Source organism: Anopheles nili, chromosome 3 (genome assembly GCF_943737925.1).
Source record: "Anopheles nili chromosome 3, idAnoNiliSN_F5_01, whole genome shotgun sequence".
Classification (NCBI taxonomy): domain Eukaryota; kingdom Metazoa; phylum Arthropoda; class Insecta; order Diptera; family Culicidae; genus Anopheles; species Anopheles nili.
Window position 1 is genome coordinate 34,093,026 of NC_071292.1, and position 14,903 is coordinate 34,107,928.

Here is a 14,903-nt window from a genome sequence, read left to right on the forward strand (position 1 = left end):
CGTTGTCCCATCGATTCTCGAGGGTCACACCTCTTTTGCCCTTCGGACAGGATCGATCCGAGGCGAGGACCACCAGGATAAGAACGCCAAATTCGGAAGCACCACCGTCCACGCGGCTGCCATCTTTATTATGGTGAAATTAATGCCTTTGTCATAGAGGTTAATGTGGCCGATTAGCAGCAAACCTCGAGGGCATGAACTCGGGTCGGTTGAGTGATGGCGCATGTAATGGATGCATGTTGCCAGTCTCATGTGCGACATCCAACCAGATTTTGTAACCCGTGCGGGAAGCAAAACGAAAAGTGACTTTCCCGACAATTTGTACCGGAACGGTTCGTCCTGTAAGGCAGCTTTTACGGCAAAGCATCCGACAAGTGGCTGTCTCGAGTATCTAAATGGATCTAACTTTTTATCCGTTCCATCGGGAGGGAAGAGATCCACCGGAAAAGAACTGGTCGAGCCAATACGCCCAATGTACGTATCGAATGCAGTCCCGGAAATTGAATGCTGCCGGTCGAGGGCAAATGTGCCGAAGTTTGACTTCCGGTGGGGCGGGTGTGGTGATGCGATGGTCAGCACAACAATCGCTACTGAAACGGTCCATAATGGAGCAATTGATACGAAACGGGTGGTCCCGTTTCGATGGAGGGGTTGTTATTTGCCACCGGTGGAAAGCTGAGAAGGATACGCTGTTTGCTGCACACGGGTAATGGAACTGCAACGTTTCGACCGAGTCGTCTGCAGCAGAAACCTTTCCTCGGCCAGGAAAAGACCCTGGCGGGTCGGTCGGGTCGAGGAAATTGCGCATTTTTCTTGTTTCCTTTGCCCGGTGTGAGCGATATTTATGTGGAAGCAAAGAACGGGCCAGTTTGTGGTGGTGGTTTGCTGGGAGGAAATGGATATTGTTTGATAAAATCGATTATGAATCAATCGAAGCGTATTCCAAAAACGGGGGTTGCTGATTAAAATAAAGATAAATATGTGCCTTCCAGAAAGTTTAAACGTGCTATTGTGTTCTATATCTCGTCCATTTGGTGCTCACGTCCTATTTCAGAGGGCAGAGTAGATCTAATATTCCGCAATGTCAGCTACTCTCGCAAGCGACACTTTTGGAACCAAACCCGGGAAGGTCTTCAGTGAGAAACGTGCCCCTGAACCGCACTGTAAACTGCATCCGTAAGTCAAACTGTAAACTTTCCCCGGTGCCGAAGGGGGCAAACAATGGAAGACCACAAAAATGTGAGAAGACGTGATTTGTGAGCCATTTGTAGTTTCGGAGGCGATGCGGTAGAATATACGCATTTATATGTCGATAGATGAACATTTAGAGCACTATTTAAACGTTCCACTCGAAAGCAAGTGAAACCCCTATTGCTCTGTTTTTGAAGATTTTCAACATAAAAAAAGTAAACTATTCGACAAGTCCAATTGATTTTTATCAATGGCTCTTTTTGTATATTGATTACAAAAAAATCAGTATTTGTGTGACACATGGATGGATCAAGCTTGTTTTACCACTGAGTGCATTTGGCACAATAAAGGGTTCAATTAAAAATTAACCACCCCTACCGGCATCTTATTTGCGGTGCAATTTTTCACTTTTTTTTTCCAGACGCAATACATCACATTCGGAGCGGGAAAATCAGTGCGTCTCAGGAAGCGCGATAAAAGCCCGAGCCCGGAAAATTGATGCTGTTTCAATATTGCACCGCGAATCAACAATTTTCCACCCATTAAAATAACATATTGCAATGACCGGCGGGACTCACCTTGCCCAGTCCGATGTTTTCCCGGTTCGCCATCCGGCGGGCCAGTCCGGCCGGAACCGGAGGGCTCGCCCGTTGAATCGCCCCACAGAAGCCACCGTTCGCACTCATTTCCGTGGTGCAATTTTTCGTTGTTGCAGTTTCGTTGCCACCGGAAGCCAACCGTTGCGCAGCTCTGTAAAACGAGAGAGAGAGAGAGAGAGAGAGAGAGAAAGATTATAAAAGGATCCGAATGTGAGCGGGCACAATGGTTAACCAAATTTCGAGCGTAGACGAAACAAAACCGACCAGGCGAATGCCATTCCGCATCGCCATTCGTTCGCCATTGTGGAAATGAAAAATTATGTTTTTTAATCAAATGTTAATTTTTCCTGCCCATTGCGTGAGGAATGGGGGGGGATTTAAAATTCCATCCACACATCCGTGCTGCACCGAAGAAGCTGCCCCCGAAAGGCGATTTGCGGCGGGCGAAATCAATTACAATATTTTACATGCAATCGCCATTATGCGCCTCCGTTAGCTCAGGCGGGGTTTTTCACTTTCATTTCCCAGACCGGGTCGTAGGAAATTATTGTTGATTTATGGCGGCACAGGTTTTGCACGTTTTTCTGTCTCGCTTATAGTTATTTGGGGCTGGTTATTGGAGTGTTTGTCCAAGCGAAAGGCTCACGGTTTGGCGCCCGAACACACATGCGAGAAAGCGTGTTGATGAATGAGAAACCACCCTCAACACGGAGTGACAGTAACGATGACAGCACGAAAATGGATGAAAAACGCCCCGTCATTGTCCTTGTTTTGCGATTAATTACCCGCTGCACTAATCGAAGTATGCGGCGCTATGAGATGCAATTTTTGGGTGCGTGCTGATTCCAAAGGTTACTGAGAGGTACAGCTTTTTGACTTGTCAGCATGAGTTGCAAGAAGCACACGTGTAAGACATGTGTACGCGTACCAACACCGTAACAACGTAAACTACACGCGCACACAGTTTTTCTTTATCATCGTGCCGTGATCAAACTTCGGTAAAGATATCAAAACCACTACGAGACGCGTATCAGTTCGTGGGTCTAGACTAGAATCAGGGTGTCTGGGGACAACTTGCCTTAACAGTGTCCACCGAAACGTCGTCCAAAAGAGACACAAAGTACGCGAAAATGTTACTCTTCCTAACCATCGCGGTGGTGTTCCTGAGCTACGCGCTGTTCCGGTATCACCAGAAGCGCCAACAGCTGCTCAAGATATCGAGCTTCTTTAATGGCCCGTTCCCGGAGTACTTTCTCGGGTGTTATTATGTCTTCAAAAACAAGACGGTTCCAGGTGCGTATGGAGAGTGACAGTTTCTCCGTGAGTCATGAGTCCCTAAACGACTATTCGCGGTATTGCAGAAATCTTCGATGTGCTCTATCAAATGCACCGGAAGTACGGCTCTGATGTGAGCATGCCCGGTGCATTCAATGACCTGGTGTTGGACATCTCAAGCCCACAGAACGTAGAGAAGGTGTTGCTGTCGAAGACGACCAAGAAGTCGTTCCCGTACGAGTTCCTAGAGGTTTGGCTTGGCACCGGACTACTGCTATCGTTCGGTGAAAAATGGTTCCAGCGTCGGCGCATCATAACGCCGGCGTTCCACTTCAAGATGCTGGATCAGTTCATGGACGTGTTCAACCACGAGGCGGACGTGCTGGTGGAGAAACTCGAGAAACGCGTGAACAAGGGCGAGTTCAATATCTACGACGACATCACGCTGTACGCGCTGAATAGTATTTGTGGTAGGTGGCGGCTTCTAATCGTAGAGCTTATCTGGAGCTTTATCAAAAAAAAACCTGTCCCTTTCCACAGCGACCTCGATGGGCGTCCAGATTAACGCCCAAGAGAACCCGAACAACGAGTACGTGCAGAGTGTGAAGCAAATGTCCGAGTTCATCTTCCGCCGGGTGTTTAGCATTCTGCGCCAATTCCCGTCGCTGTTCTTCTTGTATCCGTTTGCGCGTGAGCAAGACCGCGTCATCAAACGACTGCACAACTTTACGAACTCTGTGATCGAACAGAGACGTCGTCAGTTGCAAAGCGAACAAGCGGATGGCAAGGTCGAGTTCGATGGTGACGAAGCGGAACTGTACTCGAAGCGTCGGGATACGTTCCTCGATCAGCTGTTGAAGGTGTCGATCGATGGTAAACCACTCAGCACAGCCGATATCCGTGAGGAAGTGGACACGTTTATGTTCGAGGGCCATGACACTACGACGTCTGGGATTTCGTTCACGATCCTGCACCTAGCAAAGTACCAGGATGTGCAACAGCGGTTATACGAGGAGATCGAAAGCATGCTGGGAAAGAGCGCCAAAACGACCGTCCTGACGAGTGCGTTACTGCAGGACTTTAAGTATCTGGATCTCGTCATCAAGGAATCGATGCGCTTAGTGCCACCCGTGCCTTTCATTGGCCGTGTGTTGCTGGAGGACATGGAAATGAGTACGATCGCATGTGCAATGGTACTAGAGAAGATCAACGATCATGAACGTTGTCATTTTTTATTCCCCAGATGGTACCATCGTCCCAGCCGGAACGACGATCTCCCTAAACATCTTTAACGTCCACCGAAATCCGAAGGTGTTCCCTGAGCCGGAAAAGTTCATCCCAGAGCGGTTTGCGGACGATTACCCGATCAAACGCGGCCCGTACGATTACGTGCCGTTCAGTGCTGGTTTTCGGAACTGCATCGGGCAGAAGTACGCCCTGCTCGAGATGAAGGTGACGATCGTGAAGCTGCTGGCCAGCTATCGGATCCTGTCGGGTGAAACCACCGATCAGGTGCGTTATAAGGCGGATTTAGTGTTGCGACCGACCAACGGCATCCCGGTGAAGTTGGTGAAACGAGAGTGAGTGATGCTGTAAATTGTACATTAGGTCTGCTCCATGTGGGGTTGCGTTTAATTCGTTTTAAGAAATAAAGATTTCTATTGCTGTGCTATCCATCACGACGAGCACAATCGTAGTAAGTAAGAAAACCTCTTCGCTCGTGGCAGCGATTTATGAAGTGAACGGGTGAAGGATTTTAAATCTTCCGTGCCACTTCTTGTGTATACGCCTGTGTGTATGTGTGTGTGTGTGTGTGTGTGTGTGTGTGTGAGTGAGATGGAATGAAAAAAAAGAGGGAAAGACCACACACAAAGCAGCGCGACACAAAAAAAAACCGTCAAGCATATCCGCCAACGTATCCTTCCGGTGGTTTTTGCACTTCGTTTGCGAGATCACGCTTTTGAAGGGGCAAAGTTTTGTGCTTTTTCCACCCGCTCGAAGGCGTTGGAGGAAAAACTTTTTCCAACCCCCTACCCCACTCCTACTCCACTCCTCTCTCCCCCTCAACCAACGTCACGTCCGCCCGGATACGTCTTTCGAGAATGTGCACAATTGTTAGCTGTTGTCACTTGCGGTCGCATTGGTTGTTTTTGGCGCAGGGGTTTTTCTTCTTTTCCCCCGGTGTATGTGTGTATGTGTGTGTGTGCGAAGAAAACGTAAGAAAACGGTACCAACAAAGTAAGGAAGCGGTGGAGAAAATTTCTTCGCTTTGACGGGAGCCACGTGGCAAAAGAGAGGGAGAGAGAGAGAGAGAGAAAAGTAAAGCAGCACAAACCATAACCGAAACCTCCGCTCGTCCTGTGCTTTTGATAAGAAGAAGGAAAAAAAAAAGAGCGAATGTTTCATTTTTTGTCGCAACTTTTGGTCGCAACCCACAATCCCAGGGTGGAAGTTTTTCGTCCGTGCACAATCTCGGCTGATGGCCGGTGGCTATTTTTGGACCGGGAAAAACGGATTTCCCATCTCGTGCGCGGACTCTCCCGGCTCTCCCAGTAGCAGTAAGCCGATGAGGATAATGTTGAGCAGCATGAAACACAACAAATAATGCTGCCTATGCAGGGCGTCCGAAAAGGGAGCGCGAATGCGAAGTTAAGCCGCTGTTTGGCGCTACACAATTCACGGAAGACACGAAAGCTCACCGGCAAACGACCGGCCAGCCAATCCGTCTTACGAAGTGCAGGGGGAAATATTTCACGCGCACAGGCGTACGATGCCGTGGGTGAGCGCGCGAAAATCCAAGCCATGAATTTATGTGCACACGGAGTCTTTTTTTTTTTTGGTTCGCCCCACCCACGACTTTCGGTGCCTTTAAGTGGTGGGATTTGAAGAAGCCGTGGGTGGGATGGACTGTGAAATTTCGCAAAAATGGATGGGTGTGTTGGGTGCGCTTCCCTTCTCATTTGGTGGAGGTGAAAATGATGAAAAATACACGTGACGGATGGTTTCGCTTCGGTTAAGCCAGCTGCAAGCCCCTGTTTAAGGACCTCTTTCACTTCGGGCTCGTATCGAGCGGTAGATTGGAATTGGCAAGCCGAGAGAGAGACAGAGAGAGAGTGAAGAAGCGAAAAATGACTAGAAAAGCGGGGAAGAAACACAGAAACCATACGACGACATCTACTGGCCGTGGTTGAACGGAGTTAGACAACTTTTTAATTAAACTGTCATCTGGATGACTCCACCATCGAGCCACCGAAAGAAGACGCAGATCGTGAGTGTAACCGTATAATATGAAGGCATCATTTTCTTTTGGCCATTTTCCGCCATATGAATCCTTTCGGCAAAAGTTTGCGGATTGGGGAATAAAAAAAGCTCTACGACGATGAACGTCGGTTGGAACGAACTTTTCCTTTGCATAACAAATCGTGGTTACTTTTCAGCAACCCTTCGAAAAAGAGCCCATTTTGCAGGTTTGAGTATGTTCTAAAACAATCGCAAAGAAAATTGCTAGCTGAACTGTGTACATGCAAAAAAAAAAACCAGCCCCGAGTGGAGTAATTTAATCTTAAACTGGAAGGAAAACTGCAACGGGTTTGAGACATTACTTTCAGCAGCACTCTCATTACATGACAAGCTAACACCTTCACGCGGCAGCACAAGCACATTCCATTGAGAACACTTCGACAACCATTTGTGCTTGTGCTACAAGAGTCCTCGCAGGACGGAACGAAAGTCCTAGCCTCCCCAGCACGCGTGTTTACGCTCCCGGGCAACGAGCTCGTAAAAATTGACGATAATAACCCGAACCCTTATTAAGACTTTTACACCGCAAAAATTGTTTTCATTACAATCATTGTGTACGGGCCAAAGGGGCCGATGCGCTTGCCAGCAGACGTGGGTCACAAAAGCACGAGTTGCTTAAAATGTCGTTTCTTGCCGTGAAGCACATGTAAAAGGGGCGGACGATTTTTCCTTCCCAACCAACACGCCGACTCGTACTGGTTCAAAAACTCCTTCCCCATTCAGTTTCCCATGTTACCCATTCGCATCTGCCACTTTTTCGGGCGCCCGGGAACACGTTTGGGAAATTTTTCATTTCACTTTCACCTTTGCTAAACGAGGAGCTGCCGTAGTGGATTGGCAACTCGAGCACTCGAGCAAGCCCCTTCATTTATTTAATAAACGAAAAATGAAAAGCTTTGTAATTGCCGAGTCGAGTGGCGTCCGTTGAAGCAGGTAGCTCGAGTTTGGAGCGCATGAGATTATCGTTGTTACCCGGTGTCACGGGAAAGGACAAACTTCCCGAGGACTGACCGAAGGAAGGCAAACATGCCCACGTCACGGGTTGAATCCGGCCGCTTTGCATCGAGATAAAACAATACGAGACCGGGCAGGCCTTCCGGTCGGTGGTGGGTTCATATTGCCGTCTGAAAGCGACCCCAGGAAGGTACTGACGGGAATTGGGAATTGGGAAGCCGAGAAAATTCGTCCTCCCGAAACACCGCCGGCAAGGAATGGCGTGTACGTGATCAAGTGCGAGAGCTGTGTCAAATCGCAGGACACGTCCGAGGGATCTCCGGGAGAGTCTGGCACCCGGGAATGGGATGGGCGAAATATTTACGGAAACTGATTTTAATGTCTTCCAACCAAGGGTCCCCTCTTTGGAGATGGTCCGGTTTGGGTTGGTTCTAAGTAGCGGAGGGTTTTCTTTGGAATTTCCACGGTGTGAGCGAGAAAGAACGTGGCCGGAAGTAATTAAATTCCGCAACACGAGGTGGGCCGAGAAACCGAAAGGGGAAATGTGAGCCTATTTCGGGGTCAGGGGTTTTTGGTTTAAGCAAATACAACCCAACAATACAAGCCCCGATGTGCGTGTGCGTGTGTGTGTGTGTGGTTCACCGATTAGCTCAATGTTTCCACGCACGCTTTCGGCTTATATCTCACTCTCATCGGTCGTGTAAGGGGAAAAAGACCCGGTAAGGACTTCACTGCCACACCGAGCTGCTGTTATTAACCTTCATTAAAATGTCAGCTCGTTCACGAACACTCCACGACAAGGGGGCGATCCTTTTTCGTCCTGCGCAAGATTCACCTCCCCCATTAAAAAGACATCGCTCATTTATGAATTGATTATTCGGCGGGATCAATTATGAAATATAATCGTCGGAAAATGAGCGTTTTATGGGAAAACTTTCCGCAGGTTTGGGTGGAAACCGATCTCGACGGTGCTGATAAAAAGTTGCTGGAGCAACTTTTTGGGCCCCCTTTGGAAGGGTTGTGAGGACTACGTGTGGATTATTCTGCCAGCATACGGAGAGTTAAGCGATGGCCAAAGGCCACTGGAACGTTTCCGAGCAATGATTCCGAAATGATGATGATGATGCACGAAACCTTCGCTCCGTGTACGGCCATACGGAAGCGGTATAAATTCAAATGAAAATCTTCACCCCCGGAACAACAAAAGGGGATAGATAATCGTACGTGAAATGGCTGGAAACGAACACCTTCCTCGATGGGGATGGGACCGATACGGACCGATCATCTATTTCCCGGAAACGGCTTCCAATTTATCAGATAATATCCCGCATCCGCATCACGGAGAGAGTGTGTGTGTGTGTGTGTGCTGTTCGAAGAGGCTCCTTTCCCTAACCTCAAACTCCAGCAAGCTGCATGCCTTTACACCCTTTTACCGCCCGGCAACGCAAACGCAACAATAAACCCTCGCCCTCTTGCCCGAAAGCAAAAAAAAAAAAGAAAGAAGAAGCACCCGAAAAGTAGCATATTTCCACCAGCGACATAATCGTTTTATGCTAAAAGTAATGGCAAAAATATTCAAATTTTCTCGCCCGTCGTCTCTCGTCCAAAAGCGTCCACCAAGCGAGCAAGTGATAATGGGTGATACCCGGAGTCGCCGGGTGAAAGCGAGAAAGGCGACCAACAAAAAAGAAAACATGGCGCTTCTTATTGCAACTTCTTGAAGCACGCTGTCACTGGAGGGTGTGTCACTGACACTGGTGACCCTTTCCGGGACGGAAAATTCACCGAAAAGTTGTCGCTGATGGAGAAAACCAAAAAAAAAAAGAAACAGGAAAGCTACTGCGAGCTACGGCTTAGCCGGGCGAGAGCCGTAAAGCTGCGCCACAACAATACCATATATGCGTGCGTGGGTGGGTTGACACTGTCGGGCGTAAGTGGAAAATCCACCCCTTGATAGCGGGATCCAAAATGGAAGCCCTCGTTGTCGTCGTCGTTGTCGTCGTTCTCCCTTCCAAAAACGGGTGCACTTCATCGCACAAAAACCCTCGCCAAATAAGCCAACTCGAGCGCGGTTGATGGATACGCAAAAAAAAGCGCCCACAACCAGCTACCACCCGCTCGCGGAGATGCTCCTCCCCGGTTGTCCGATAATGCACGCGGGCAACAACACCACGCTAAATGTGGCACTTCCGGTGGCGGGAACCGAAACGGGCCAATAAATTTATCTAATCTGGCCCGTGTGGTATTTGAATAAAAAGGCGATAATTTTCGGTTAAATCTCAATTTCCACGATAAAATCAGATTACCCGTGGTGGACGGGTGGGTGGGTGGCTGGGTGGCTGGGTGGCAACGAGGAGAGAAAACCCGGAAGCAGTTTGTCACTCCACTCCGACGGCTGGTGGTCTGGTTTTGCCAGGTTTTTGTTTCGTTCCTCTTCATTTCTGGTACACACTATCACTCGCCTTCGTCCTTTTCCTTTGATGGAGGGGTGGATTTTTGCTTTTGGTTCGGTAGGGTGCGGGTGGGTGCAATTTTTCTCAATCCCCAACCATCCTCTGCATCCGATCGATTGCCGCGGTGTGGTTTTGCGCTGATTTTCGGAAGAAAAAACCCAAACCAACCGTCGACACCTCGTCAAATGACTCTCGGGGTGTGACAATGGGACGCCATGGATGGAAAAATCGGTCTCGTCGCAGGGAAAACCTCCATTCTACGACGACGGGGGTGAAAAAAAAAATAACAACATCCTGCGACGCACCACCCCACCAACAGGGCGTCGTAAACGAACGGGAACGAACGCCGGAACTGGAGCGCATAATAAATGGGCGAAATTACTTTCCTCATTATGCGCCCGGGTGGGAGAGAAAAAAAAAACGCTCGGTTCGGGAAGAATCGCCAGACCAAATCGCGCCCGAATCCCGGCGTGAGGTCACAGTGTGGTGAAAATTATATTTGCATAGAAAATCACGACAACACCGGCCTGTAGGGCGTGATTTTCGTCCCCGCATCGTCGTCGTTGGCGTTTGGTTCCTAATCCTAAATCTTCGCGCCACGCGTAAGGGGGTGGTTTTTTTGGGTGAAGGAATGGCCCATTTTTTTTGGTTCGTTGGTTGAGCGCCCCCTTCAACCTACGATGGCTCTTCCGGCAGGTGAAATTTCTACACCACCGGGGGTGTGCAGCAAAATATTTATTTTATGCGAATCTCGAGAGTTGGAAATATGTTTTGAATATAAATGATAATTTTAACGCAGTCCTATCATTCGCCGGTTCTACGGCGACTGTCGTCTTTTCGGTTGCTTCCGGTTTTGTGGCAGGGGTTAAACACCCCCACCAGGACCAGGCCGAGCTTTTGCTACTTGCGCAAGACGGCCTTACGTGGGTCTTGTTTATTTTGGGGCAATGTTTATGCAGATTCGGAACCGGGCCACACGAAACCGTGCGCATCGACGGACTCGAGAGGGCTAGAACCGACACGATGGAACTATCAGCACCGGGTGTGTGTGTGTGTCGTTTTTTATTACTGCAACTCTCACCCACCACCACCCCCCAACACGAAGGACACGTGAGCTTTCTGCTTCGGTGCGGTTGGATGGAAATTAAATGTTGCCTTCGATGTGACGTTCATACGCGAGCGTATGCTTTCCCTGTACTCTCGCGTGCCAAAAAGGAACATCCTTTTTGGGGGGAGTGGTCCTTTTCCTGGGGTTTTCTAGGACGTACGGTGTCGGCGGGGGGGGGGGGGGGTGTCAAATCTTTCCAGCCGTTCGTCCTTCGCACACCCACTCGGGGAAGCTGTTTGATGTTCGGGGAAAAGCAAAAGTGTCCCCACGGAAAATGTACGCGCACGGTAAAAGGGGCACGGAATAATTATGCTCCCGGAACGGTCCCGGAAACCCGTGTGCTGGCCGACGGCGTGGTAAAGGTAGCCGCAAATTAAACATAAATAATTTCACCTTATTTTTGGGCGCAACTCGTTCGCTCGTGGGAACAAACGTGAAAGCCCGAGTTGCTGATGCTGGGAAAAAGGGCGACACCTGGAACACCGGGCGCTGGAAAGCTTCACCAGCTCGCTTGGCCCACCGGGGATAAATTGAACTGTGAATCAAAGGCTCGGGTTGACACAGGCGTATCGAAATTTAACGGCAAACTAATTAAGCCCAGTCGTTCACAGCTTCCGGGGGTGTGCGTTTTCCCGCTACCGGTTCCGGTAAAGGCCCGTTGGAACGGGTGGTTAGTGGCGGCACAAGGACTGCAAATATTTACCCACACGATAAATAGAGCGCCCGTGATTAATATTTGAACTAACAAAACTGTGGCAAACGTGTGTAGCAAGGCGCGTGCTGATGGGGTTTAATCGAAAGCGATAGTTTATTGAGGAATGGTTTTTTATAATTCAATGTAATGTTTAGTGGATTTCTGGCTTTTGATGCACTATCCTTTGGAACTGGTTTATTTTTCCTATTTTTAAATTATTGTGTGAAAAATATGTATACTCAATTTAAAACATGTAGTTTAAGACAGAAAAATTAGTTACGAAAGTTAAAGTTTCAGATATGAGTAAAAATAATTAATCTATGAAAAATATTCTCTAATATTACCATCAAATTCCCCTTCAAACTCAAGTTGATTCCTCTTCTTCAGCGAGTGCATTATAATTCTTTTTTTTTACTGTCCTTACAACATGCGTACTAGTGCGCTGAAAAAAAAGGGGATGCCCGTGATATAAGATGCACTTCTGGTTTTGAAGGCGCAATTTCACCAAACGCCGGTGCATCTTATGCACGAAGAAATGCGCCAAATCCATTCATTGACGTAGCCGAAGCAATATCTTTGCTCGACATGTGCAACGCTGCCAGCAGCGCAATGAAAATATTGAATAGCGTTCCATCACTCGGCAGCCAGCGCTCAACAATGGGGAAACATATTTTCCACAGCTCACCCTCGCACCATCACAACACAGACGAGGGCTGCTTTCGGCTCCCTTTCCGAGGCATTCCAATTGTTGAAATCCTTCAACCGTGATATGAGCATGCTGTTCGAGCGATTTGACAGAATATCATTATCTTTTCAGCCGGCGGTGCTGGGGCCGAGAAACCAAGCGAACGAGGGAATAAATCATATTTGGTGTGAAATAAAAATTGACAGCTGATGCGCGAACGCGAAAACACCAAAGCCTACTCCGTTGACAAATCGACACGTCAGTTGTGAAAGCATGAGCGTCGTCACGCGCGCCAACCACATGTGGCCCGGTTATAATGGCTTTGAAGAAGAATGCAAAAGAAAACACATTGCCCGGGGAGGTGCTCTGTATGTGCGTGTGTGTGTGTATGTGTGTGAAAGAAAAACACCCGCAATCTCGCGCGGATGGCTTGAGTGCCGTCAAGAGTTTCGCGAGGTCGTCCGCCGGTGGGATCCATTTTTCACACCCAGCGTACGCGATGGTTCTTCCTTGAAAAAAAAAAACTAAAAACAGAACCCAAGGGCCACTTTCCACAAGCAGCCACCATCGATCGATCAATCGATCACTGCGCCTAAGTACGTGCGACAAAAAGCGAACTCATTAACGAACCATTAAACGTGTTTTTCTTCGCGCCGGCTTTCAACGCTCGGCTCGCCACACCATTTGGCGCGAGGTGTCGAAGGAAACACTCTCGAGCATTTGCGAGAATGGTGCCCGAGCTGAACGGTGGAGAACGAGCTGATGGTGGAGAAAGAAAAACTCCCCCAGCTCCACACGACGGGCTGGGCGCCTCCATCGGATCGATTCCAGCCGCCCTGAGGTAGAGGCATGAAGCAAATCAAAGTAGAAGAAAAAAAACCCCACGCAGCAGCAACACGCCCCACGCCGGATGGATGGGATGAATTTAATCAATTTTATGATTGGCTATAAAATTAATTATATTTAGAAAAGAGTTTCAAGCCCGAACAAGGGCGGGAGGTCTCTCTCGGGAGACTCGCTTCCGGCTCGCTTTCCCGCGTCAAGTGTTTCAGCGCGATCGTTTTTCAACATCAGCTTTTGCCTCATTCACCCCATTTTTCGTTTATCTTCCACGCCACACCACAGCATTTGCCAGCGAGCAAACAATGGCAATGGCGTGGAAATTGCGCGCGCGAACAAAAAAAACAACGCTCTCGTCTCGAGAGCTGTTCTCCAGTCCCCGGTCTGCCGGTGGTGTGTATTAGCGGTTGTTAAAAATAATGAAAACACTCGTACACATCAGCACACTGGGCTGGACATTGTTGCTCTGGGTGTTTGTGCGATTTTTGCCACCAACGCCGTCAGCGTGGTAGTCATTTTTCACGACGCCACGTCGCCCGATTCGCGAGTCGCGTTCCAGTCACGACCGAACAGCCCAGCTGATGGATGATATTTAAGATACAGCTGGCTGGGCGCTTGGCTCAAACCCAACCCCGAGATCAGTTTTCAGTTCATTTCAGCTTCACCCTCAGCATGAACGGGGAGTAAATTTGATTTATTCCCGGCGCCACACCCACAGCCGGATGCGAAGGGTCGGAGGTTGGTAAAAACCTAAAGCCAAAAAGAAGCAGCACACTCGCGTCCCAGGCGACCAGACACCCGCATTTAGCGCGCGTGCTTTCGCGTGCGAAGGCGTCCCCTGGCATTCCGCGCCATGAGCAACGTACTGGCTGGAGAGTGATCTCATTAGCGTTAATTGAATCCTGCTAATTGAAATTAGTACGCGTTCCGGTGAACTGGCAACCGATCGGAAGGAGAGGCCAGGTGCAGGGAATTTATGGTGACAACTTCACTTGAGTCAATTTTCACCCTGAACCGTCGTTAAAGCTGTGAAAGTCCATCGAGTGCGGTGAATCGGTGGTATCGCGATTATTGCGTTAGTGGTGGTGATCTACACCAGAGATTCTTTGATAGTTTGCAAAAGTGGTTTGCTGTAAAAAGCGCCATCGGTTGAACGACCAAAGTGTTGCGTTCGATGAATCATTGAAACAAACCGAGTGAGAGGATGTGATGGTGTGTTTTTTTGCGGCTGATAGAAGCTGCCAAAGATTGGTTAAATGTGTGCATGTAGCTGTGTTTTGAAGAAAACGTTTTGTAGAAAACGATGGCATATAAATTGCTTTAAACATGGTGTGAGAATGCGGAGAATTAAAATAATGTTAACAAATAAGGGGAATTCGATATCTAAAGTGACTCAAGCACACGTTAGTATCGGGTTCAAATTCGATTGAGCCCGTTCGCAGGCAAATTTCAAATCATAGTAAACCTTGACTCATCAAAGTAGGCCTTGACCGTATGCCGAATATAAGTCATTTTAGAAGAAAAAGAAAAAAATAGACGACTTTAAACTAAATATAATGTACTAAAGAAATAATACGTGTATGATTATTTTGGAAAGTAAATATATCTCCCATAGAGATATTGACTTATTTTGATAACCATTGTTCTAGAGCAACCGTTTAATCTAACATTTATTTAAAAATCCCTAAAAGACAAACATAAAACAGACTTTATTGCGTGGTGCCTATCGACTTCGTACCTTTGCTTGAAAAACAATCAACAGACCGCACAATCGCTCAGCCCATCCTACGAGACAATATTTGAA

General features: G+C 48.2%; 2 protein-coding genes across 2 annotated transcripts in view; one reads left to right on the top strand and one right to left on the bottom strand.

Annotated features, from left to right (window-relative positions):
* LOC128724117 (kinesin-like protein CG14535) overlaps positions 1-14,903 on the bottom strand; it is a 78,967-nt gene that overhangs the window by 46,207 nt on the left and 17,857 nt on the right. Inside the window, exon 4 of the mRNA XM_053817882.1 lies at positions 1,770-1,941. Within this exon, the coding sequence (XP_053673857.1) occupies positions 1,770-1,941 (172 nt within the window). The remainder of the gene's footprint in view (positions 1-1,769; positions 1,942-14,903) is intronic.
* Positions 2,921-4,649, top strand: LOC128722768 (cytochrome P450 4d1-like). The gene is made up of 4 exons (XM_053816448.1): positions 2,921-3,083; positions 3,152-3,535; positions 3,606-4,238; positions 4,309-4,649. Exons 1-4 carry the CDS (start codon positions 2,921-2,923, stop codon positions 4,647-4,649), a joined length of 1,521 nt encoding a protein of 506 aa, XP_053672423.1.